This window comes from Schistocerca serialis, chromosome 1 (assembly GCF_023864345.2).
Source record: "Schistocerca serialis cubense isolate TAMUIC-IGC-003099 chromosome 1, iqSchSeri2.2, whole genome shotgun sequence".
In the NCBI taxonomy this organism is placed as follows: domain Eukaryota; kingdom Metazoa; phylum Arthropoda; class Insecta; order Orthoptera; family Acrididae; genus Schistocerca; species Schistocerca serialis.
The window spans coordinates 488,063,342-488,087,224 of NC_064638.1; the positions used below are offsets into that span (position 1 = coordinate 488,063,342).

At 43.4% G+C, this 23,883-nt stretch overlaps 1 protein-coding gene across 1 annotated transcript in view; it reads right to left on the reverse strand.

The window, feature by feature from the left end:
• Positions 1-23,883, reverse strand: part of LOC126457748 (peroxidase-like) — a 289,734-nt gene that overhangs the window by 16,805 nt on the left and 249,046 nt on the right. Inside the window, exons 13-15 of the mRNA XM_050094300.1 lie at positions 17,752-17,879; positions 10,037-10,146; positions 7,581-7,673 (exon numbers count right to left, since the gene is read on the reverse strand). Coding sequence (XP_049950257.1) covers positions 7,581-7,673; positions 10,037-10,146; positions 17,752-17,879 — 331 coding nt within the window. The remainder of the gene's footprint in view (positions 1-7,580; positions 7,674-10,036; positions 10,147-17,751; positions 17,880-23,883) is intronic.

The window sequence follows — 23,883 nt, forward strand, 5'->3', positions numbered from 1 at the left end:
GTTCATAGCGCCGTCAATGCGAACAAGAGGTGACCCAGACGTGTAACCAATGGCACTCCATACCATCAAGCCAGGTGACACGCCAGTATGGCGATGACGAATACACGCTTCCAATGTGCGTTCACCGCGATGTCGCAAACACGGATGCGACCATCATGATGCTGTAAACGGAACCTGGATTCATCCGAAAAAATGACGTTTTGCCATTCGTGCACCCAGTTTCGCCGTTGAGTACACCATCGCAGGCGCTCCTGTCTGTGGTGCAGCATCAAGGGTAACTGCAGCCATGGTCTGCGAGCTGATAGTCCATGCTGCTGCAAACGTCGACGAACTGTTCGTGCAGATGGTTGTTGTCTTGCAAACGTCTCCATCTGTTGACTCAGGGATCGAAACGTGGCTGCACGATCCGTTACAGCTATGCGGATAAGATGCGAGGCCGTTGGGATGCAGCACGGCGTTCCGTATTACCCTCCTGAACCCACCGATTCCATATTCTGCTAACAGTCATTGGATCTCGACCAACGGGAGCAGCAATGTCGCGATACGATAAACCGCAATCGCGATAGGCTACAATCCGACCTTTATCAAAGTCGGACACGTGATGGTACGCATTTCTCCTCCTTACACGAGGCATCACAACAACGTTTCACCAGGCAACGCCGGTCAGCTGCTGTTTGTGTATGAGAAATCGGTTGGAAACTATCCTCATGTCAGCACGTTGTAGTGTCGCCACCGGCGCCAGCCTTGTGTAAATGCTCTGAAGAGCTAATCATTTGCATATCACGGCATCTGCTTCCTGTCGCTTAAATTTCGCGTCTGTAGCACGTCATCTTCGTGGTGTAGCAATTTTAATGGCCACTAGTGTAGTGCTAATAGCAGGTGGTTTTCTTTCTGCGATATTGCAGAAAGATTTGGCAGGAAGGTAGCCAGTGTACATGATTCCTGGTACCAGTGGTCATGAGAATGTACGGTCGCAAGATGGCCGACTCTGGACGGCCACGTGGCATTACCGAGAAGAAAGACCATCGGTTCGGCGTATGGCTCTGGCGCACCGTATTGCTGCCCCAGCAGCAATCTGAGCAGCAGTTGACACCACAGTGACACAACGAACTGCTACAAGTCAGATATCGTAAGGACAGCTCCAAGCCAGACTCTTGTAGTGTGCGTTCCACCGACCCCTAACCACCGCCATTTGTGACCTCGTAGTATCAAGCGAGAGTTCATTGGAGGGAAGGGTGGAGGTGTTTCTGTTGAATGCTGGTTCTGCCTCGGTGGCAGTGGCGGCCTTGTATTGCTTAGGGGGAGGCCAGTTGGGCGCCTGCAACCAATCTGTCTGCTCGCTAGGCACACTGGACCTACATATGGAGTTATGGTCTGGGGCGCTATTTCATATGCCAGCAGGAGCACTCCCGTAATTATACCACGCACTCTGACTGCAAATTTATGCGTCAGTCCGGTGATTCGGCATGTTGCGCTGCCATTCATGAACAGTAATCCTGGGGGTGTTTCCTAAAAGGATAACGCTCGCCCATATACCGTTGTAACCCAACATGCTCCACAGAGTGTCGACATGTTGTGTTGTCCTACTCGATTACCAGATCTGTTTCCAGTCGAGCACATAAGGGACATCATCGGATCGGACGACAACTCCAGCGTCATCCACAAACAGCATTATCGTCCCTATATAGACCCACCAAGCGTAAAATGTATGGAACCCCATCCCACAAACTGACATACGGCACCTGTATCACACAATGTATGCACGTTTGCATGCTTGCATTCAGCATTCTGGCGGTTGCACCGGTTATAAATGTACCAACATTTCACGTTTGCAATGGCTTATCTCGCGCTTACATTAACATGCCATATTGCAATGTTAATCACTTAAATATGCTACCTAGACAAATGTATTCCTGAAATTTCATTACTCTACATTAATTATTTTTTTGGTGCTGAGACTTTTTCCGTCAGTATAAATAAGCAAGAACTGGACTAGGGAATTAACTGTCCCATGACGAAGGTTACAGTTAACAACACAACAGAAATGGGTGCGTTTAAAGTGGTGCTATGGCTGGCAAGCATGGACTGCTAGTGAATGGCGTGGAATTGCAGTTCTGCACTAACCCGGGCCACCATCTTCGGCGGGTATTCCGGTGACCTGGAGAAAGGTCCCATTCATCCAATGTTTTGGAGAGGTACAGCAGTGTTACTCTTGACGTCATCGTGTGGGGAGTTTCATTGAAGAAACAGGGACGGCGCAGCGGTATGTCATGGATGTCTTGCGTTCTCATGGGTTATCTTTTAAGTGGCAGTATCGTGTAGCCAGTTTTCGACAGGATAATGCTTCGTCCACAAATGGCTCTGAGCACTATGGGACTTAACTTCTGAGGCCATCAGTCCCCTAGAACTTAGAACTACTTAAACCCAACTAAGGACATCACACACATACATGCCCGAGGCAGGATTCGAACCTGCGACCGTAGCGGTCGCGCGGTTCCAGACTGTAGCGCCTAGAACCGCTCGGCCACCCCGGCCGGCCTTCGTCCACACATGGGGCATCTATTGTTTTGATCCATTCACATGATGCTGAAGTACTTCTGTGGCCACTATGACTCCCAATCTGTCCCCGATAGAAAATGTGTGGGACCAGCTAAGACGTCAACTCTTTGCCAGTTCCAACATTCGAGATATCAAGAACCAGTTACAACAGTTGTGGGCCAGCTTTTCTCAGGAGGTTTATGACATCCATCCCACCTAAATCAGGGCATGCATCCAGATCAGACAGGGTGCTATGTCATTGTGATAAGTGGGCTCATATTGCCAAATTCTTTGCAAATTTAACTCGAATTTGTAATCACAGAAATAACACTGAATACTCTCTCAACCAGTGAAGTTCCTCTTCGTTTCTTTCTTCTCTTCTGGCTGCTTCACTTTTTTTTATCAGTTTATATGTTAAAGAACATCTGTGTACACAGTGCAGTCATCATTACCATCTTCATCACCACTAACAAAATGACACTGGGTTCTGATGTTCTCACTCCAGTCACCTACGTTGGACAAGATACAAAATTCACACTTCACTAAGTAACAGTACCTCTATGCGCCAGTAAAGAAAGCATTTCAAATTGAGCAGCTCAACATAACCTTTGTGGTCTCTCAGCAATCATACAATTTTACTTACTCGTCATTAAAATAAGTGGACCAGCCTGTCGCCGGATGGCTAAGTACTAATTTTCGTTTATCAGCCATACTGGGTGTAAAGGATGCAATAAGGCGATTTCTGCAAACCTTTTGGGAATGCAGGATTTATAGTTGGAAAAACTGAGGCTAGGAATCCATGTATGGTAACTTCTTTCAACCTAAAAACTTCTAGGAGTGTAGAGAGCGCCTTGAGGAAGAAATTTCAACTATGATTCAGACCGTCGACGCTATGGGGTTCAGTATCTGCCCCAGGCAACCCCTCATGCAGGAAGTGAGCGTCTGTACGCTGATGGACTGCAAGCGCAATTCCACACAATGGCATGAACAGTGAAAAATGTTAATGCGTTGGCCACCTACCAATACTCTTAATAGTTTACATTAATTTATAGCTTTTCTGGGACCTGAGATTAGACACACTGCCCACTTCATTTCATCTGCAAGCTGGGAAAGTAACGTCAACTTCCTTTATCGGAAAATCAGGTAAGTGCTTTGTGGGAATATGCACTCTACTCGTTGCTGTAATGGAAGAATAACCTGTCCAGTTCGTTAAGTGTTGATCGTGCTTTACGCTTTCGGCTTGATAATGAAAACTTTCGTTATTATTATGCATACTGCGAAAGGCCTTCAGTCTATCTAGAGAGTGCAAATATTGCGTTTTTTTTTACAACAAGACCTTGCAGCCACTGAGTATTTATTCAAGCTACTGCCTGATAAGCACATGGGGCTGTATTGCGCAGCTAGTAGATCTCATACAAAATGACTTCGCTCATGCGCGGAAACACATTCTAGTTCTCAACGTTTTTGTTCCAAAGGGGCGGCAGTCTTAGTTTGCTGTCTCCTGTTGAGCTGTGCACTTCGTGCGTTACAACCAGCTATCTCTGTTGCATGCACTGATTTTCTTATTCAGTACTCTAGTCATACGCTACATAAGTGTCGAAATATTGGTTATACTCTTTTAACCTCACGATACGATAGATTGCAGACATGTTAGCTGCAGCATAGCAGTTTTGCTCGTGAATAGGTTTCGGCTTCTGCACTGCACTTTCCTCACAACACAGTGGCCGCTCGCAGATGAACGCCAGCCACTAACATTGTCTCCTCCCCTACTACGCCAACTGTGCAGGTACAGATCAACTTCTTTTGTGTACCCTCTAGATGTTTTGTGGATACATGTCTTCCTCAGTTGTTCCTAATCCTCATGCTAAGTATCAAGGGAAACTAAGGTCCATTCCTTCCTATAGCTTCCAAGGCCATATTCAAGTCCTTTGACACATGTTGACTTACGATCTTCGTACATAAATAGGCTCATAAATGTAGTTTTTTTAGCCGGCAAGGTAAGTTTACCACTATACGAGTCAACGATGTGCAGGGCAGATACACAGAGAAATTACATTGTGCATATTATCGCAGGGAAAGCACGTAAGTCGTCGTTTCATGCTGTAATTGACGGTCACTAAAATTTTGATACAGCTCAACACATTATACGACGGATAACAAAACAGTGAAGCACCCAGGAGAGGAGGAAATTTTACGGTCTGAGAGGATACGTTATATTATTTCAGTGATTGAAAATTCGAGTCAAATTTACAAATAACTTGGAAGTATGAGCCCACTTAAAGGTATCGTATTGCGTCCCCCCTGGCCTAGAAGCACGCACTCATTCGGTTTGGAAGGGTATATCCTGTTCTGAGGCAAGATGGCCTACAACTGTTGTAATTGGTTTTTGATATCCTGGATACTGGCACTGGGATGAAGCATTCGTGTCCTGTTAGGAACATACCTGGGGATCTTGCTGGTCACAGAAGTAACTCACCATCATGCCCACAGTTCAAAGACAAACGTGTCATATGTGGACGAACATTGCCCTTCTGAAAAATTGGTACCATGATACTGAGATATGAGAAGCAACCCATGAGGATGCATGATGTTCGTGACCTACCACTGTGCTATAAGAATTCCTTCACTCACTAGCGATGGTGACCTGAAATTGTACTTGATGTCTGCCAACTCCATGAGCCTCTCAGAAACATTGCAAGACCAGGACCTCTCACCAAGTCGCCTCTCTACACGCCCATGATGTTCATCCGCGGTAGTGTAGAACCGCGGTTCGTCGCTAAACGCGGTGTGACGCCTCTCATCGGCAACCCACGCTTCACAGTCACGCCACCATTCCAAACGCAGCCATTTGTGCTGAGGCGTTCTCGGCAGCGTACGCATGGAACGGCATTTCCCATTTCCAGCTGCTTCTAGCCCGCAACCAATATGCTATAAGCAGTCCGTTACATGCTCTAGTATGGCACGCACAGATGTAAACGGGTTATGATGTGCTTGGTGCACAATGCGGCGATCAGCTCTTGTGTGGAGCCCGCCAAATGGAGGCTCACAATGAAACATCTTTCAAATTCTGTCAGCTGTTGATGACGCTGTTTTCCGCGACTACTCTCGTGTCCTTCTCATCGATCATTCAACATCTGATACTGTTTGTGGTTGTACCCGACTAGACCTGATAACGACACTAAACACGAGCTACTCTAATGCACTCTGGTGGCCGTTCTACCACTCTCAAAGAAATACATCTGTAATCAAGTGCATACCCGCCGAGGGCGTGCACATATACAAAATTGCACTGGCACCCGTCTGTGCCTTCTGGGTGATTTGTTTTTCTCAAGCAGTGTAAGTTCATACATCACTTTCTTGGTACAGGTCAGGATTTTTAGTAAATAATCTCTTAGGTTTGATTACTCTCCTATTACACTTCATTGTTTTACAAGGGATATACTCACTGCATTTTGATAACTTTCATCGTATTCCAGACCAGAACCTAACATGCAAGGGATTACTTTCATGATTAAAGTTCAGAGAGTTTACACAGAATAAGTTTAATTACATCACATAATATACGTGGGGGGTTTAATCAGTAATGGAACATTTTTTTCTGAAGTGAGGTTGGTTTTTGTCAGGATTCCAATACACCATATTATTCCCCACTCTTTTGCCTACATCATCCTGTTTTTCAGCATAATATCCATTCAACGTGACAGTTTTACGCCACCTTACTGGAAACGGCTGTATGTCTGCATCGTTTCTATAGGTCGACGTCAGACATAACGTCTTGCTGCACCGATAACCTTCCCATCATCAACGTAGTGCTTCCCGCGGAGTGCGGGTCAAACAGATGGAAGGCAACTGAGGAAAACTTCACAAGCCAAGCTCGCTAAAACAGCATTTTATTGGATGAGCAGTTTCGAGAGAACTATTATATCACCATAGGATCCTACGCTTCTGAATTTTTACGGCATATTATCCATCAGTGTTCCAAATCACTTCACAGTGCATATGCAAAAAGAATAAGATCCGATAATGACAGACAGAATAGCTCTGCAAAAACTGGTCGTCAATAAAATGCTTTTTAGTGATCTTGAATAGTGAAGTTTTCTACAGTTCGCATACATTGCAGATAGTACCCAGACTCACGACGTCAATGCAATGTGCGAGATCCTGGCAGTAGAGTGGATGAGGAAGAACTGTTGCAATGATGGCAGATGCCTCGCCTAACGACTAACCGTGCTCTCCTCCTCTGCCAGGTCTCCACAGACATTGTGCAAGAGCCTCTGAATGTCTGTGATGCTGTGGTTTGCCGCCTGAAGAAACTCAATGACAGCCCTCCGCTTGGAACGCACCTCTGTTACATTCGCCATTTTGAAGGCTGCGTATAGCGCGACCACCGATCGGAACTTCACGAAATTTCAGGGACTGAAGTGCGAATATTCCGTGATGTCCCACAACAAACTCCCCATTTTTTAAACCGAAATTGGCCGAGAAAAAAAGATTAAGTCGCATTATTCAGTGAACGCTCCTCAAAGCATTCATCTCACATTTAGACGATTTGCAATAGCTTCAGGACTAGACAGCGTCCAACCCTCCGCGCCTGTCATAGCATCACTTCAGAGCGTACCAACTCCCGCTTGCAGTCGAAGGAGTGATCTAGTAACAGCCGTTGGCCGTTTTGCATTTGCATTTACATGAAAGTGTTCGGGATGCATAGGGATAACTACAGCCATCTACATGTAGCGCCGCTGTATGGCGTTTCCGGAAAAAAACAGCTGTTTTCAGTTTTTTCTTTAACACACCCTCCACAGCTGTTCGAAATTTGTCGGTATCGTTTCGTTTCACCCTGTTTAGCATATGTACTCAGCTCTACGTACGATATAACTGCCAAACGGAATGCTATTCAGAACGTCAAAGCCACAGTACTGAACATTTTTTTCCCTCTTCTTATACTGACCAATTTTCAGCATTATTTTTCCATATGAAATCCTGTACAGAGATAAATCTACGGTTTACTCATCAGACGTGTAAGGTGGAGAAAGTGGACTTACTGGTAGATGGCGGCGTATTTCCTTATGGTTTCGTTGGACATGCTGCCGAAAAGCTCCTCGAATGTCTCAGCACCAGGCAATCCGCAAAACTTCCTGCAAACATAACCAAAAAGTTAGTACGTCCATACACGGAAGTTTCAGGAAACAGCTATCATATAATGTCAATGTTTTGAATTGTATTTACTGACTGCCAGACAACTTTTGAGCCTATTCCAACAAAATCTATGTTGAGAGCACTTAGGGACGACAACTTGAACCAATATTCATCTCTTTCTTAAGCGATATCAACACTGTTGCTACAGCGGGGTGCCCAACCTTTTATCTTACCTGGGTCACATTGGAAGATGACAAGTATTTTTGGACAGCACATAATGTACTCTAATATACTTAACGTTACTAACAATAACTGCTTAAAAAGCAACCAATGGGATGGACCAATGAGACAATAGCATCGTGTGCCGGGCGTTTCAGATTGAAGATATTTAATTTATCATATCCCCTGATCCACTGCATCAATTTGATTACATTAAAACTGAGGGAAAATTCAGAAACTAAAAAGCTGTACTCGGTGACCACAGTTCACTATTTTCTGCTTCATGTGAAGAAGTTTTTTAATCATCGAAAGAGAATGAAGAAAAAACACATGTCCACCAAATGAATCAACACCATTTTTCATTTACAGATAATACTGTATTAGAACGGACGATAAATAGATAAATAGTTTAGACAAGAAGAGAATAGAAGCTTTCGAAATGTGGTGCTACAGAAGAATGCTGAAGATTAGATGGGTAGATCACGTAACTGATGAGCAGGTATTGAATAGAATTGGAGAGAAGAGAAATTTGTGGGACAACTTGAGTAGAAGAAAGGATCGGTTGGCAGGGCATATTCTGAGGCATCAAGGGATCACCAATTTAGTATTGGAGGGCAGCGTGGAGGGTAAAAATCGTAGAGGGAGACCAAGAGATGAATACACTAAACAGATTCAGAAGGGTGTAGGTTGCAGTAGGTACTGCGAGATGAAGAACCTTGCACAGGATAGAGTAGCATGGAGAGCTGCATCAAACCAGTCTCTGGACTGAAGACCACAACAACAACAACTACTATATTAGATCGTTTGCTTGGAGTGCATAATAATTTCGGCAAGTAACAGATTATCCCAGTAGAGGGAATAAAGAGTAGGTTTGCAAATTAACGTCGGTATGACCGGAATCGAATAAGTCAGTGATTTGAAACGAAGAAAATGAACTTTAACAGTGAAGTTATTGAATCAGTTGAAATTGTTTTTTTTTTTTTTTTTTTTTTTTTGTACGAGTTGCTGTACCAAAAACATTTAATCAGGGAAATAAAACTGGGTTGTACATTTGTGGAATAGACTGCCATACTCAGAAGTGAATGTGCAGTGTATTGAGACGGAAAGACAATAATTACTATGTGCTGCTAGTTATAACCTATGGTAGTGAGACACCTATGGTACTGAGACGTGGAACTAAACAAATAAGCAATAAAAACTAAGGGATGCGCAATAGTTAATGGAAAGAGGCTCAGCAGGAATAAACTGAAGGAACAGAAAGATGAATAAATGTACTGGGGAAGAGATAGGACGTGGGGGAGTCTCAGGAAACAGGTAGAATATATTTGTATGAGTAAAGCTGGATGTGAAAAAATGTAGAAAAAATCTTCTTTCAGCAAAGGATGAAAAACTGATGGTAATTAATACTTTGATGTCATTTGCAACTTATTTTAATAATGTGAAGGTACGATATTCTCTCGTGATAAACGTATTGATGACTAACTTATTTGTTTTCTGGGCATGTTAAAAGCGGCTGGGTAAAATATTATTTCTGAATTTAAGAATCTTTCTGGCGATGCTGAGGGAATTGAATTAAGAAATGAGTACTAAAAGTGGTAGACGAGTTTTACTATTTGGGCAGCAAAGTAACTGATGATGGTCGAAGCAGAGTGGAAATAAAATTCAAGTCGCTATAGCAAAAAAAACCATTTCTGTAAAGGAGGAATTTGCGGCTATCCCGCGCGGCGTTTTTATCTAGAGTCTGAAGCTTGTGCAGAAGTGAAGGCATCAAGGAATCGTCAGTTTGGTAATGGAACGACGGAAGGAGGCTAAAAATTGTAGAGGGAGACGAAGGTTTGAATACAGTAAGCCCGTTCAAAAGTAGGTAGATCGTAATAGTTAAGCAGAGAGGAAAAGGCTTGCACAGGGTTAACTATCATGGAGAGCTACAGCAAATCAGTCTTCGGACTGAAGACCACAACTACAGCAGCAGTTATTTATGTCTTCTCACATATATATTGTTAGTAATCTCTCGGCTGTAGGTTTGAAAGCGGAATGTCATAATTTTAAAGCGGTTTCTACATCTAGAAAACCGAGTGTGCTGGTGCTTCATTCAAAGGCGTGGACACTGATGCAGATGTCAACAGCTGATAGCCAGACTGACCTGAACTCCATGTATCCCGGAAGACCGAAGTCTCGACCACGTTGCATGTTGAATGACGCCAGATCTAGACCGAACCTCATTCCAGGCTTCTTAAAGAGGTGGTTGGTCACCTGCAAGAATTGGCAGAAGACATTGCAATCAATATTAGGACAGTGCTTCTTATTAAAATAAAATGTGTTTTGCATCCCGTAAACTTAGGGTAATGAAATTTTCCCAATAACTACAGTCTTACTATCAATAAAGAAATCTCAGGTGTAAGCAGTACTATTTCTTTGGTATTATTCTAGTAACAGGATTAGCGATTCCGACCAGTTGGCTTCATTTCAGTTGTTGCTTAGGAAGATTCGTACGCAAGCGTATCTTAAGCGCAATGGAGCTGTTGTGAAGGCAATGAGACATCATTGGTTAACCTACAGTACCTACACTATGTGATCAAAAGTATCCGGACACATGGCTGAAAATGACTTACAAGTTTGTGGCGCCACCAATCGTTAATGCTGGAATTCAGTATGGTGTTGGCCCACCTTAGCCTTGATGACAATTACACTCTCGCAGGCGTACGTTCAATCAGGTGCTGGAAGATTTCTTGGGGAAAGGAAGCCCATTCTTCACGGAGTGCTGCTCTGAAGAAAGGTACTGATTTCGGTCGGTGAGGCTGGCACGAAGTCGACATTCCAAAACATCCCAAAGGTGTTCCTCAGGGTTCAGGTCAGTACTCTGTGCAGGCCAGTCCATTACGGGGATGTTATTGACGTGTAACCACTCCGAAATAGGCCATGCATTCTGAGCAAGGTGCTCGATCGTGTTGTAAGATCAATCGCCAACCCCGAATTGCTCTTCAACAGTGGGAATCAAGAAGGTGCCTAAAACATCAGTGTAGGCCTGTGCTGCAATAGTGTCACGCAATACAACAAGGGGTGAAAGTCCCCTCTATGAAAAACACGACCACATCATAACACCACCACCTCCGAATTTTACTGTTGGCGCTACACACGCTGGCAGATGACGTTGACCGGGCATTCGCCATACCCACACCCTGACATCGGATGGCCACATTGTGTACCGCAATTCGTCACGCCACACAATGTTTTTACACTGTTCAGTCGTCCAGTGTTTACGCTCCTTACACCAAGCGAGGCGTCGTTTGGCATTTACCGGTGCGATGTGTGGCTAATGAACAGCCGCTCGACCGTGAAATCCAAGTTTTGTCACCTCTCGCCTAACTGTCATAGTACTTGCAGTGGATCCTGGTGCAGTTTGGAATTCCTGTGTGATGGTCTGGATAGATGTCTGCCTATTACACATTACTACTCTCTTCATCTGTCGACGGTCTCTGTCAGTCAACAGACGAGGTCGGCTTGTGCGCTTTTGTGGTGTACGTGTCCCTTCATGTTTCCGTTTTACATCGGAAACAGTGGATTTAGGGATGTTTAGAAGTGTGGAAATTTCTCGTACCGACGTATGACACAAGTGACACCCAATCACCTGACCACGTTCGAAGTCCGTGAGTTGCACGGAGCACCCCATTCGGCTCTCTCACGGTGTCTAATGACTACTGAGGTCGCTGATATGGAGTACCTGGCAGCAGGTGGTAGGCACAATGCACCTAATATGAGAGACGTATGTTTTTGGAGGTGTTCGGATATTTTGATCACATAGCGTATATACGTAAAGAGATGAAGGAGTTTAGATAACAAATTTTTATACCCGAAACACCTCATTTAAACAAAAAGAAGAGCATCAGTGAATGCATGTTATAAATATGGAAAGCCATAGCATCTGGAACTGAGTTGTCTTCTTTTCCGTAGTAAAGAGAAAATAGACTCTTCAGTTGTAGTCTACAATCAATTGTATGAGATTAAAAGCTACGAACTTCTGTAAATGTCACTGGAAACGTGGTACTTGGAAACCTATAGTATAATTAATAAAAATTAAGTATAATATATACAGTAAATTATTTTGATTGTACGTGCGACTTATATTACTGTATAAGTCGGAACATGTTTATATTGCTATTTTGGTTGTTTCCGTTTCTTAAAGTAAAATACGAGGTATATTCATAGAGATTTAATTATCACTCGCAAGAATGAATTTACGTAATTAATGTTTGCTTGTTTGCAGGTACTTGTCAAACTTTATGACTACCCGTCGAAGTGAAAGTATTGCCTGTAGAACAGAAGTAGCAATCCATACGTAAATGTGTGCATTCAAGTAGCGTCGGCACACAATATCGGCGGGTAGTATCGAGTATAGTGAGACAGAGGTAGATGGAGGCTTAGACAGTAATAGATGGTACCGACTAGTCAAACTCGAGGACTTCTGGAGTAGTCACCATTCATATAGTTCAAGAGAACACGTAAAAAGAGTTTAATTTGATGAAGGATAATCCTTATTTTTCTTTCCGCGTTAATCTTGATTTGTTTTATTTTAACTATCTTGAATTTCTTCTCTGCATTTATACAGCTTTGTGTAATTACCTGTACTAGGAAACATAAAATTTGTAGCTACAAATTATTATATGTACGGCCTGTTTGAGTGTTAGTAGATAATACATAGCAAAAAACAACAGGTAGTAGAGAAAATGAAATTAGTGAAGGGTCTAGAAATCACTTTCAGAATATCTATAAAATTATTCAAGGACCTATACCTTTTAGAGATACCAGCAACTTCCTATAATTTTCCCTGCAAAAATTTGCGCGTATATCTTGCGGTAAACATACTTAAGTCATTTTGTATTTCAGAGGCTGCATCACCTTACGAAATTGTTTTTTGTGCATTTTTATTGATCATTTTCTTTCGACAGGCACATGTGCAATTTGCTGGAACGATGTGTCTTGGAGACAACACGGTGTCGACGAGGGATTCCCGAGGAAAGCTAGCCCACGTGTACTAGTAACAAGGACTCCACAATAAATGCGCCAAGGAATTTTAATATTCGTTAGGTAGTGGCGTGGCCTGAGGATGGTGGTAATGTGCCGCCAAAACCAGTTGTGTGAGACAATAGAGACATTCTCAAGATACAGCTGTGGTGATACTTTTTCTCACACATATCATTAGCTGAAGTCCCTCGGCCATACAATAGGATGGACATCCATACAATGAATAGGATGATTCGGAACTTCTATATAGGAGTGCGCTTCGAAATTCTTTCACGTTCTATTTCAAAACTTAAAATTTCTCGTTGACTAATTTCTCTTTGAACTCATTTATAATGGAAGCTGCCGATACTGCACGTCTTCCTGCACAACGGTTAACGAATTGCAAGCCATTCTTCTATACAAAGTTCACTGACAGGGGGTCCCTTGAGTGCGAGGTCGCAAAAGGCCAATGACGTTTACAGCATTCGACGCCTCACGTATTATCTACCATGAAATCACAATATTGGCTGCTAATGGTAAGAGGGGGCGGGACTAGAGGTATCCAATGGTGAGCGCAGTATGAGGCTGCGGAACATAGTTCAACTGCTTAGTCGACGAGTAATTCACAACACTGCTAGTGGTGTTGATACAAGGCAGAGCAATGGCAACCATAAGCAAAGGAAACTTTGCATTATTCGTGCAGCAACAGTTACCGAAGTTGATATTTCTGCAGAAAGGAACCTAATGAATTTCACAGAGAATGAGTGGCAGATGAAATATAGTGTTTCTGCAAGATGGAGTTGGTGGAATGTGTGGTGTCGTATACGCTCAACTGTGCGGACAATGGGTATGAGGAGTTCATTGATAACAAGTACAAGTGACACTGAAACAGGTGTCGAGCCTTGCAGTCCATCATCCTTGTCAGACAGGAAGCGGTAAATCCCATCTCCAATGAAACTTAGTAAAGGACAATCGTTGTCGAAGAAGCGGGTACTACACATAATTACGTAAATGGAAGATCATCTGCAGCGTAGCAAAAGAACAATTATAAACAGATTTCGAATAAGTCCGCAGAAATATCACCGGTAGAGCATAAGAAAAAAAGCAGATATTCAAGGGAGGACAAGACGAACTTGTTACCAAAACTGGTGTTTGCGCCTTTCCAGGACGCTCGATGCAATTTTCAGGCTGTGCACAATTGTAACTTACTATGTTATGCACATCATATTGCACGCGAAATAGATTGTAGTGATTTCAAGGGAAGCAGTGGATGGTTGCGTAACTTCAAACAGTGCTACAGAATTGGAAGACGTACGATAACATTTCAAACAGAGAGTGAACTTGACGATGCACAGCAAACTGCGGTATCAGCCCGAAAATTTGTAGAAGAGAGAAACATACGTATCCCGTCGTTCAGTAAGGAAATTGGTTTTCATCTCCGACCAATCGGTATTTGAAGGGGAAAAGAATATGAATGGAATCCTGGAAATTAGAGGTGCCGAGAGAGATGTATCAAGATCAACCATGCCTTAACGCATTCATATAAAATTATGCCGACTGTTAATCTGGATGATAAATTGGCTGGAAAGTTATTTATTGTGCTCCAAGAAGTTGGAGGTACTCTGCCCCCTACGATTCTTTCTCGCGTGCGTGACCTTGCAAACGCAGTAGGGAATATTTACGTCACAGCAAGCAAGAATGGGAAAATGGGCGTAAGAGAACTACAACTGTGGTATGCCTTTGGCCAATAGCTGGTCAAAATAACTTGCTTTTGCTTCATTCCTGGTCTGTGTATAAAAATTATACTCATTTAGAGCAAACTATTCATCCTTTCATATGCAATTCATACCACCTGGAACTACTGAGCAAATTCAGCCGCTGTTTTTTCCCTGCCTGTAAAACATATTATCGTACTGTCTACAGCTACATCTTAAAGGATAGCCAGTTTCACGATAAGCTCCGCGACAGATTGTTTCTCATTGGGTTGCATGCCATCACATTCCATCCGTTCACACAATCCCGTTACACCAAAATGATTCTATATGCATTTTTCAAGCGTAGATACCTAGCTGAACGTCCCGTTCGGTTTGTAACTCCCGGACAGTTCGCCTTCGATCTTGATGGTGCGGACCTTTGTGATCACAGTTGTGCGCCATTTTTCATTAGGCGTTCATGGTGCTAGTTAATGTTTTGTTCTGAACATTTCTTGAATGTCGACAATATCCATTTTGCGAAGGACGATCTCTTCACCTCCCGCAAACTCATTTTATCTACATCTACATCTACATTGATACTCCGCAAGCCACCCAACGGTGTGTGGCGGAGGGCACTTTACGTGCCACTGTCATTACCTCCCTTTCCTGTTCCAGTCGCGTATGGTTCGCGGGAAGAACGACTGTCTGAAAGCCTCCGTGCGCGCTCTAATCTCTCTAATTTTACATTCGTGATCTCCTCGGGAAGTATAAGTAGGGGGAAGCAATATATTCGATACCTCATCCAGAAACGCACCCTCTCGAAACCTGGCGAGCAAGCTACACCGCGATGCAGAGCGCCTCTCTTGCAGAGTCTGCCACTTGAGTTTATTAAACATCTCCGTAACGCTATCACGGTTACCAAATATCCCGGTGACGAAACGCGCCGCTCTTCTTTGGATCTTCTCTATCTCCTCCGTCAACCCGACCTGGTACGGATCCCACACTGATGAGCAATACTCAAGTATAGGTCGAACGAGTGTTTTGTAAGCCACCTCCTTTGTTGATGGACTACATTTTCTAAGCACTCTCCCAATGAATCTCAACCTGGTACCCGCCTTACCAACAATTAATTTTATATGATCATTCCACTTCAAATCGTTCCGTACGCATACTCCCAGATATTTTACAGAAGTAACTGCTACCAGTGTTTGTTCCGCTATCATATAATCATACAATAAAGGATCCTTCTTTCTATGTATTCGCAATACATTACATTTGTCTATGTTAAGGGTCAGTTGCCACTCCCTGCACCAAGTGCCTATCCGCTGCAGATCTTCCTGTATTTCGCTACAATTTTCTAATGCAGCAACTTCTCTGTATACTACAGCATCATCCGCGAAAAGCCGCATGGAACTTCCGACACTATCTGCTAGGTCACCCTCCATACTCTTATGGCGAGTCATTAGCAGATAGTAATTTCCCTGTCATATCTTTTAACACACACTTTCAAATCAAAATTATTGGTAACATTTTTGGGGAAACACCGATCTTGAAATCTATATAAAATCAGTGAAAAACAATATTGATCGCGATGGTTATTTCATTAAAATGACCGGTTTCGGCGTAGGCTTAGGCCGTCTTAAGACTGCACCATTAGCTGAAGACGATGCGCAGAACAGTCAGTTGACCGCAGTCGCTGGAAATGCTCGTACTGATTTTACACAGTGTGACAGTTATTGAACTGTATGAAATAAAATCGTCATACCTTCCGAACCGTTTGCGTTGGGAAGTTCAAGCTGCTCGGTTGGCCGCGGGGCACGATGGGAAATAGTATGCACATGTTATGGTTTGGTTTAGCGACGACGCCTATTTCATTTGGATGGGTTCGTCAGTAAGCATAACTGGGGCGTTTGGGGGACTGAAGAGCAGCATTTCGCGATCGAGAAGTCTCTTCACCCTTAACGGGTGACTGTGTAGTGTGCAGTGTCCAGTCACGGAATAATCGGTGCGATATTCGTTGATGCCATGGTGACTAGCGAACGGTACGTGAAGGTTTTGGAAGATTATTTCATCCCCATTATCCAAAGTTACCCTGATTTCGACAAGATGTGGTTCTTGCAAGTTGGAGCTCGACCCCATCTAAGCAGGACAGTGATGTGCTGGAGGAGCACTTTGGGGGCCCAGAGGTCAGTGGCATGGGCCTCGATTGGCCGCCATATTCCCCGAATCTGAACACTCGCGACGCCTTTTTGTGGTGCTGTATTAAAAACAGAGTGTACAGCAATAAACCCAAAACTACTGCTGAGCTGAAAACAGCCATTCAGGAGGTCATCGACAGCATCGATGTTCCGACACTTCAGCGGGTCATGCAGAATTTCGCTATTCGTTTGCGCCACATCATCGCCAAGAGTGGCAGACATATCGAACATGTCATAACGTAAATCTGAATTTCTGTAGTGACGTTCACATGTTGAATAAAATGTAGTTTGTAACTAGTTTACGTTTTTTTTTCATATACTTCGATAATTGTCACCCTGTACATTCAAATCAGTTTTACTAAAGACTGAACTTGCGACCTCGCGCGCAAGGAGTTCCTTGTGAGTAACTGCTGTCGTTCAGTTTGTATGAAACCACGTTATTAACCACAAAGTCCAGGAGGAGACATGTAGATTGGGATTACATTTCAGCATTTGAATACTCTTGTAGAATAGGCTGAACAAAATTAAGCAACAGTTACTGCATATCGTTACGACTGTCTTTTTATAGGCTAGGACTACATATAGAATTATTCCACAGGATGACACAATGGGACATAACGAAGTTAAAGCGAGCAAAACAAACAACCTTCTGCGTCTCAGTGATGTTGGCAGTCTAGCAACGATCCTTCATCTCTTCGACATTCTTCTCTTACTACCCACAGGATTGTGGCATACCCCATGTGGCTTCTGGAAGGAATGGAGAGGAGCCAGAGATCGAGTTTAAGATTTTATGACGTTGTTTCTCCCCCTGCAACGTCTTCGTGATCTGATTTGAAGGTCTTTATCGTGCAGTGTGGTGTTATTACCTACCACCACTTATCCCATAACAAGCTCTTGTGCACTGTTGCATGACTGTAAAATGAGCCATTAAAGCCAGCAGCTGTTTCGGCGCCTGCTGTTCTTACCTCCTGAGTGACGGAGTCGTCGACGGCCTGGGCCACCTGGTTCATGAGGCCCATGAAGTACTCGTCGATCACTCCAGCTCGGTACAGGTCGTACGGCTTGCGGATCAGTTCAGACAGCCGCTTGGACGCTGGAAGCAGACAGAAACTCAGTTTCCGTTGTAGAATAAGAAGACGAACTGAGCATACAGAAATGACCGGTACATTGAACAGGCTACAATTAAGAACACTTTCTTTTCGGAGACAACTTCGTTTTGCATTTATTTGTAGAACATCGGATGAAGAACACAATGAAAACCTAATGATAACATGGTTCTCATGTTCCTGTTTTAAGCACGCGCATTGCCATTATATGAATGTGAGCGAAAACTCTAATAAATATCTATGAAATACCGAAATTTTACTAAGCGGTACGACTGCGAATAAATGTGATTTTTGTAACGATTTTGTTCCATACCCTAAATAGAAACATGCTGTAGATTGTTGGCAATAAGTACTGTTGATTGTCACACTAAAGACGAGTAGGATATCAGACAGAGATAAAATAACTTAATATATGGTAGTAACCTGAGGCCCAAATATAAAATGAGTCGAGTGAAGTTCGTGAGTTTTCCATTAGTAATTAAGATTTCCATTAGCAATTAAGCCGATTCAAATGGCACTTGGATTTAAAAGTGACCTTATGGGTGCTGTAATACTGATACGTTGTGGACGACTTGTTGAGATTACTTATTATGAAACAGGCGATAGCACACAAGAACAGGCCAGGACACAACAGAACTGTTATATAGTTTAGGACTGTTTAATGATATATATCTTATATGAACCGGTAGATAATAATCTGTACGAAGTTTTGCGTATGAACAAACACAATCAAGGCCAAAATCGCTCCAGGAAGGCCATTTGAAACTCATGTTTGGGGCCGTTGAAGCGTACGTAATACCTTCTGACTTCTTTATCACTGCAGACGACATATTGGTCGACAATTACATACTGAAAATAAAACGAGGAAAAGAGCCGACTGAGCAAAGGGAAAGCAGGAAGCGATGGTGACTGTGTCTATACTTATATCCACATCTATATACCGACAGCCACCTTACGGTGTGTAACGGAGGGTACTTTGTGCACCATTTTCACGTTCCCCGTTTTCTGTTCCAGTTTTGAATGGTCCGGTGTGTGAGTTTGAACCTCTCTAATTTTGCGTTCACGGTCTTATTTGCGATATGTAGGTAGCGGGGAGAAATATGTTGTCTGATTGTCATAGAACTTACGCTCTCGGATCTTTCAACCGCACCCTGATCCAAAATGCCTCCGCTGCAGTGTCGGCCAGTGGGCTGAGCATCTCCGTAACGGTTTCGCGCTTACTAAACGAACTTGTAACGAGACGTGCTACTCTTCTCTGGACTTTCTCTATTTCCTCTGTCAGTCCTATCTAGTACAGATCCAAGACTCAACAGCAATATTCAAGTACTGGTCGAAGGAGTGGTTTGTAAGCCACATACCCGATGATGGACCACATTTCCTGAGGATTCTTCCCATGAATCACAGTTTGGCATCTGCCATACATGCATTTAGTTTTGTGTGGTCGCTCCACTTTATACTGCGTGGTACTCACTCTTCTATATATTTCATTAATGTCACTTCTTTCACTAATTGCTCTGCAACTGTGTAATCGTACAATAAAGGGTCTTTCCGCCTATTGGCAATACGTTACATTCGTTTACCTTGAAGCCCTACTGCCAATCCCTGCATCAACCGTCGATCATCTGCAGGTCATCCAACATTTCAGTAAAATTCTCTAGAGTCTTCTCTGTATACAACAGCATCATCCGCAAAAACTGTTAAGGAACTTTCGAAGTTATCCACAGGGCCAGTTAAACACACACACATAAAAAAGAGTTTTGCATCACCTCGGTTCTGAGAGTTCCGGAACCTGTACGGAAAATTGGAATAGAGATCAACATAAACATCATTTCCGCCCTCTTTATTGCTAATGAAAACCATACATTGCATGTTGTACCACCACACAGCGAGACCTTCAGAGATGGGGGTCCAGATTGCTGTACACACTAGTACCTCTAATACCCAGTAGCACGTCCTCTTGCATTGATGCATGCCTGTATTCGTCGTGGCACACTACCCAGAAGTTCATGAAGGCACTGTTGGTCCAGATTGTCCCATTCCCCAACGGCGATTCGGCGTAGATCCCTCAGAGTGGTTGGTGGGTCACGTCGTCCATAAACAGCCCTTTTCAATCTATCCCAGGCATGTTCGAAAGCGTTCATGTCTGGAGAACTTGCTGGCCACTCTAGTCGAGCGATGTCGTTATCCTAAAGGAAGTAATTCACTAGATGTGCACGATGACGGAGCGAATTGTTGTCCTTGAAGACGAATGCCTCGCCAATATGCTGCCGATATGGTTGGAGGATGGCATTCACATATTGTACAGCCCCACATAATGCCACTCCAAAACAGCAGGGAACCTCCACCTTGCTGCACTCGCTGGACAGTGTGTCTAAGGCGTTCAGTCTGACCGGATTGCCTCCAAACACGTCTCCGACGATTGTCTCGTTGAAAGCATATGCGACACTCATCGGTGAAGAGAACGTGATGCCAATCCTGAGCGGTCCATTCGGCGTGTTGTTGGGCCCATCTGTACCTCGCTGCCTGGTGTCGTGATTGCAAAGATGGACCTCGCCATGGACGTCGGGAGTGAAGTTGCGCATCATGCAGCCTATTGCGCACAGTCATAACACGGCATCCTGTGGCTGCACGAAAAGCATTATTCAACAAGGTGGCGTTGCTGTCAGGGTTCCTCCGAGCCATAATCCATAGGTAGCGGTCATGCACTTCAGTAGTAGCCCTCTGGCAGCCTGAGCGAGGCATATCATCGACAGGTCCTCCATGTCCGAATAACATCGCTTTCGTTCACTCCGAGACGTCTGGACACTTCCCTTGTTGAGAGCCCTTCCTGGCACGAAGTAACAATGCGGACGATATCGAACGCGGTATTGACCGTCTACGCATGGTTGAACTACAGACAACACGAGCCATGTACCTCCATCATGGTGGAATGACTGGAACTGATCAGCTGCCGGACCCCCGACGTCTAATAGGCGCTGTTCATGCATGGTTGTTTACATCTTTGGGCGGGTTTAGTGACATCTTTGAACAGTCAAAGGGACTGTGTCTGTGATACAACATCCACAGGCAACGTCTATCTTCAGGAGTTCTGGGAACCGGGGTGATGCAAAACTTTTCTTGATGTGTGTATTTTTTGAATTGTAATGGTCTATTGATATCAGCCCGCATCTCGTGGTCGTGCGGTAGCGTTCTCACTTCCCACGCCCGGGTTCCCGGGTTCGATTCCCGGCGGGGCCAGGGATTTTCTCTGCCTCGTGATGGCTGGGTGTTGTGTGATGTCCTTAGGTTCGTTAGGTTTAAGTAGTTCTAAGTTCTAGGGGACTGATGACCATAGATGTTAAGTCCCATAGTGCTCAGAGCCATTTGAACCATTTTTTTTATTGATATCAGACCTACATCAATGTTTCACCCATATGTAAAAGTATGATTTATGTATTTATGACCGTAGCGATGGTTTTATTTAGTGTCAGCAGCAGATGGATAATGCTGTGATAGTGTTCAGGGAACGGATGAATGCTAACTGCCTCGACATATCGCCTCATAAATCAGCTGCGTGCGTATATACAAGACATACGCTTAACAAAACAAGAAATATAATATTAGGATTGTGTATATTCGCGGTCAGAAGAATGGCCAAGTATTAGGGCTTTACATCGATCATAAGCTAAAATGGCCCCATCACATTAATCGTGTAATTAAAAAATGTGAATGTGCCATAAGCATACTTCGGCCTGTGGCAGACGTTTGCTGGAGCATACGCAAGAATCTGCATTAACATACTATATATCGAGAGCTAAAAAAACCTTATGTGGATTACGGATGCATCTATTCCTGTTCAGCAACGCAACATGCATTAGAGAGCCTCGATAAGCTACCAGAATCTGTGCTGGAGAATTCAAATTGACTCCAACTAATGATTTGCTGGTGGAAATAAATGAAATGCCATTAGAACTACGAAGGAAATACATTATTGTCAAATTCCTCTTGAAATGTCTTCACTTCTTAAATGACAATTTATTAGCACAGATTAGATATCTCACTGCTATACAGGCAAGTATTGGATTAAGAAGAAACTATGACCCTCATCAGAATTTTAATTCAATACATCGTCTTTCCGTGAATACGTCGGCACTTCCCAAAATACAAGCTGCTTCAATACGCCCTACGCTAACAACTTAGTCAAGCTGAATATCAAGACACACGCCTTCCATACAGGGAAGATTCACTGAATGGGAAGGTTTTAGCTGACAGCCTAGCAGCATGGCCATCACCAAGACAGATGTATACAGATGGGTCTAAACAAAAAGAAGGGGCAGGAAGTGCATTCATAGACGGCAAGACTAATAGAGGAGGCAAATTCAAGGTGCCGGAAGTTGCAGCAATACTTAGTGTAGAACTCCTAAAGATTTCAGAGGGACGTAAATACCAAAAGAAGTACAAGAAGAAACAGTCGTAATTTTATCAGAATCACGCTCTGCACTGATGCTATTAGAATGCTACGACGCCAGCAATACCAAAAATTAAGTGCTATATCGTATTCTAGATACAGTGCAGGTTTCCTGTGTAAATATGGCGACCGCCATGTTATGGGTGAAAGCGCACAGCGGAATAACAAGAAATGAAAAATTAGATACTCTGGCCAGGAAACCGTATGCACTGCTTCAGTGAAATACTATAAAAAGCTACCCGACGAAATTCTTCAAAACATAAGGACTATAATTAGGGTCCGATGGAATGAAAATCTGTAACAGATTTACGAAATTAAAGGGAGACACAAAGCTACAATGTCTTCTAATTTCACATCATTTCCTTGGTACCAAAACCGCAGATACGACGGAAACTTTATATTGAGAATGGAACGACTTCGCTTCAATCACGGGAGATTCCGGCAACATATCTACGTCCTCAACATGGTCACATCTTCGTTTGTGGATGGTACAGCGAGAAAGATGTTCCTTTCGGCTGAAACAACGAAATTATTACAGCATATCATGAACTCTGGAAATGTTTTGCCTACAAACATTAAAACCATTTTAGCAACAGAAGAAATAAAACTGTGTAAGCTCGTATACGATTTTATAACAGAGGGTCAAATAAGACAATAGGAAGAGTTTGTTACAGCTTGATATATCAAATATGTTAGCTTACTTATGTCGGTTACTTAAGTTCATTTCAAAAAGGATGTAAGAGACAAGTGTTGTTTTTTATGGACTGAGGTTGGCTGTGTTTGTGATGCCCGAAAGCCATTAATAAATTTAAAACAATGTGGTCCTATAGCACTCGCTTGGAGTATGCCCGAAGTTACTGTTACGTCAGAATTTTATCTCGGTTGAGGATGATATGCTGTGGTCTGTTAGCTAGAAACTCTTCAATCCAATCACCCAGCTATACTCATAATTCGTAAGTTTTTACTTTGTGAAATTCACAGGTTACAATCATTACTGAATACTTGAAAAACCGTAAAACATTATCTTACTTTTTGCGCAGTGTTTAGACAACGAGTTTAAGAGGAAACAAAATTAGCGCCTAAAATGTGCTCTTACATCAGGAGACTGTGTCTGCTCACACATGGGGCTTTTGGAAGTAACAGCCCTTGGAATGAGATTGGAAATACTGTAGTACTATAATACAAGACCATGACTTTCTTTCTATTTGAAAATGTGAGCAAGGTGGGACGAAACGAAGAAATTTTCCTCAGACGAAAAATGGCATACTTCTCGCAATTTCTGACAGGAGCTCTTTATTCGTTCAAAGTAACGAGTTCCATCAATAGCGGGTCTCATATTGATTCCATATTTCTAGATTTCAGAAGGCTTTTGACACCGTTACTCAAGAGCGGCTTCTAATCAGATTGCGTGCCTACGGAATATCGTTTCTGTTGTGCTACTGGATTCGTGTCCGTCTCGATAGCTGAGTGGTCAGAGTGACGGATTGCCGTCCTAAGGGCCTGGGTTCGATTCCCGGTTGGGTCGGAGATTATCTCCGCCCAGG